At 33.4% G+C, this 3204-nt stretch overlaps 1 protein-coding gene across 1 annotated transcript; it reads left to right on the top strand.

Moving 5' to 3' along the window:
- The first annotated feature begins 251 nt into the window (after positions 1 to 251).
- LOC123562999 (uncharacterized) lies at positions 252 to 3063 on the top strand. Its single transcript, XM_045355567.2, has one exon. It carries the CDS (start codon positions 325 to 327, stop codon positions 2230 to 2232), a length of 1908 nt encoding a protein of 635 aa, XP_045211502.2. The 5' UTR covers positions 252 to 324; the 3' UTR covers positions 2233 to 3063.
- Positions 3064 to 3204: the final 141 nt, after the last annotated feature.

Below are 3204 nucleotides of genomic sequence, written 5' to 3'. Positions count from 1 at the left end.
AACATAAAACCAGTTATTGGATATATCAAACGGCACGTTTACATTAATATAGCTGTTTAACAAGCAGATCATTATAATTGATAGATAGTAGAGGTAGACCTATATAGATTTAAATGAATGGATTTTACATTTCTATATTGATATCAATTAAGTAGTTAACGGTAACATGAGTGTCAATTAATACACTGCTAATCAATCGATATATTATATATTTCAAACCAACATCAACAAGTAGAAAATGCTTCGTTATAGATACCGAGGAGAAAAGAATACAGTTCTGTATTTAAGAATTAGTAAGGTTTTAGAAAAAAATACGGACTACAAATGAGGAAAGAAAGAAAAGTGACACAATTGATGGGACAATATTTGGAGGAACATTTCCAAAATTATAAGGCGATTACAAGCGGGGGAAGGGCAGAAGGCTCCATGCTGGGTCCTCAAAGCGATTCGGACGTAATGGGAGTTATTGGTCGGTATTTGGTTGTCAACAATGATAATATTAGAAATAAAACTAACGTATGTTTTTTGGTTGACAGGATAGGATGTTACCCAGGCTATTGTAAACTTACACTTTCACCTGATCAATACTGTGAATTTGAAACTCCCAGTGAAGACAATTATATTGACAACGGGATAAGAAGAAGTATAGTATATTCCGAAACTAGCTACTTGTCTAGTGAAATGTTCAATCGACATGTCATTCCTCCAAATTTAATTCCAGCGGATAATCTTAGAGATTCGTCCGTTCAGATTAATGGTCCAGCGAAAACAAACAAGAATGTTGACTATGTGCAAGCTTTTGAAATGGAGACATGGCCAGAAGAAGCCAAAAAGTGGAGGTCACGCAAAAGAAGAAATAATTGGCCAAGTGAAAAAATACTTGACAGACTTGAAAAAGAAGTTTCTTGTTATGTCGTTCCGACTGGAAACAAAACCTCTTCAGAGTTTGACCTAGAGTGGAGACTATCTTTTGTTGAACTTGAACGAGAATTAATATGGAGCATGAACGATACACAGTTTAAGTCTTATGTTTTGTTAAAACTTGTCAAAAAGCATTATTTTGATGATAATACTATTCTTAAAGAAATATCATCATATCACATGAAAAACATTGTTTTTTGGATGTGTGAAGAGCTTCCCGAGAGTGAATGGATTCCGGAAAATTTGCTGTCTTGCGTAAAATCCGGACTTAAGATGCTTGAACTCTGTATTCAGCATGGGAATAATGCAACTTACTTTGTACCGGAAAATAACTTATTTCACGCTATGACATTTTCACCAAAGGAGAAGGAAGATGCGATTATTATGCTTCAAAATATTTGCAATGTTTTGCTAGAGAATTTTCTTAATTATTATAGTTTGTTTGTTGAAAATCTTCAATTGAATTTAATTGATGTACCTAGTGAAGTGTGTGCCTATACGGACAGATGCAACATAGTGTTAGGTTATTATATAACTGCCCAAGATATTAGTTTCATAAGCAATTTTCAAACAAGATTTTCAGAAGCTGATCTGCTTTTTCCAAGCATTCATGTTGCTAAGGCATTAGCTCCGTTGAAGCTCCGTTGCAATACACCTTTCACTTTTGACGAAGACAGAATGGTTGAAAAAGCAGTGGAGTCGATCAAAACAGGGCATGATATGGACTACCTGACTGTTACAATCTATATCGATATTGTTTACTTCATGCACAACAAAAACGACAAAGTTATAAAGGTGCTGAAACCAGTTTTGTCGGAAAAACTCAACAAGTTATATATTTCTAGCCTAGGGGTTGCTACATATATCAACTTGAATTCTGGTGAAATGATAAATACATGCGACGACGCAAATTGCAAAGTTAAAGACATCAGGCGTGACCGTAGAAACCTTGTGATGCATTTCAATATAGAATATCACCGGAGAGACATTTTACCATATCCCTTCAGTTTACTGTTATATATCACTGGGCGGAGAGCAATATATGGTTGTAATCCAGTAGTTGTGAGTTATTACCTTCTCTATGTGTCAGAATTCTTGTGTAGTTCAAGTACAACGAAGGAAACAAGACGTTTGTTTGAAGAAGCAGTAATGAATAGCAACCATCAGCGGAACTACTTTTTACATCTTGCCCTACTGGGCTATGGTTACTATGTTACTGGGGATAACGAGGCTGCATACAAATATTATGCAAAATCTTTGATTAGACACCCTTCATCAACGTCGCTGTGTATCTTCTGGCAATCTTACTGAATGATGTGTACAGGAAAACTAAACATATATAAAGACATGAACATTCATTGGCAAAACCACAACCTTTTCCAAATTATATTTCATGTTTAAAATATTTATGTAATATCATGCATGTAATGCTTACTCAACAATTGTTATTCATTACGAATAAATTAACTACTCTTTTGCTCACTTTATTTTAATTTAGGCCGATCGCAGAATTATTCAGTTCAAGACATTAGATATATAAGTCATTTATATCTTATTATAAAAATAACGGCTTAACCTTCTTCAGCAATATATTCTCGCAATTAAAAGTATGAGCTATATTTCCGCATTTGACTGTATGTTAAATATACTACATAAAAATGTTGAATTAAGCGACCAATCTTCTTACACAGAAAAATATTAAATATAGAGCACACACTGAACGAGTCATTAAGCCCTAATAAAGTCAAAACATATACATGGAAAATAATTTTACATAGAATACCAACATCATTATTCAAAAATATAAATAAGATCTGGACAGTGCACGGCACATTAACTTTATTTCAAGGATAAAACGTAAGTTTTTATTAATCAGACATTAAATCAAGAGCATAAAGTTAAAACATTCGGGGGTGAATTTTACTATTTCTCATTATTTATTATGTTATGTTATGTTACGTTATGTCTTTCATATTTCTAGACAGCAAGTATGACAACAGTATCCCCTGTTTCGACACCATTCTGTTTTATTCAAGGAAGTCTGACAATTGACAAGTTCCTGTCAAGTGCTTGCTTTTGAATGCAATTTGAAAAACCATAAATCTACGCACATGTCGATGCGGTTTAGAATGTCGCTGACATTGTTTCATATGTTTATTTTACCTTACGGCTGTCATAAACTACTTATAACTACATGTACCATTAATACTATGATACAATAGATGCAAATGAATTCATTTATCTGTTTGTTTTCTCTTTTTACATTTTTATTTTTTGTTTTGC

Source organism: Mercenaria mercenaria, chromosome 15 (assembly GCF_021730395.1).
Source record: "Mercenaria mercenaria strain notata chromosome 15, MADL_Memer_1, whole genome shotgun sequence".
NCBI lineage: Eukaryota > Metazoa > Mollusca > Bivalvia > Venerida > Veneridae > Mercenaria > Mercenaria mercenaria.
Note: the sequence above shows the minus strand (reverse complement) of the source record. Positions and strands in the feature narration are given on the sequence as shown.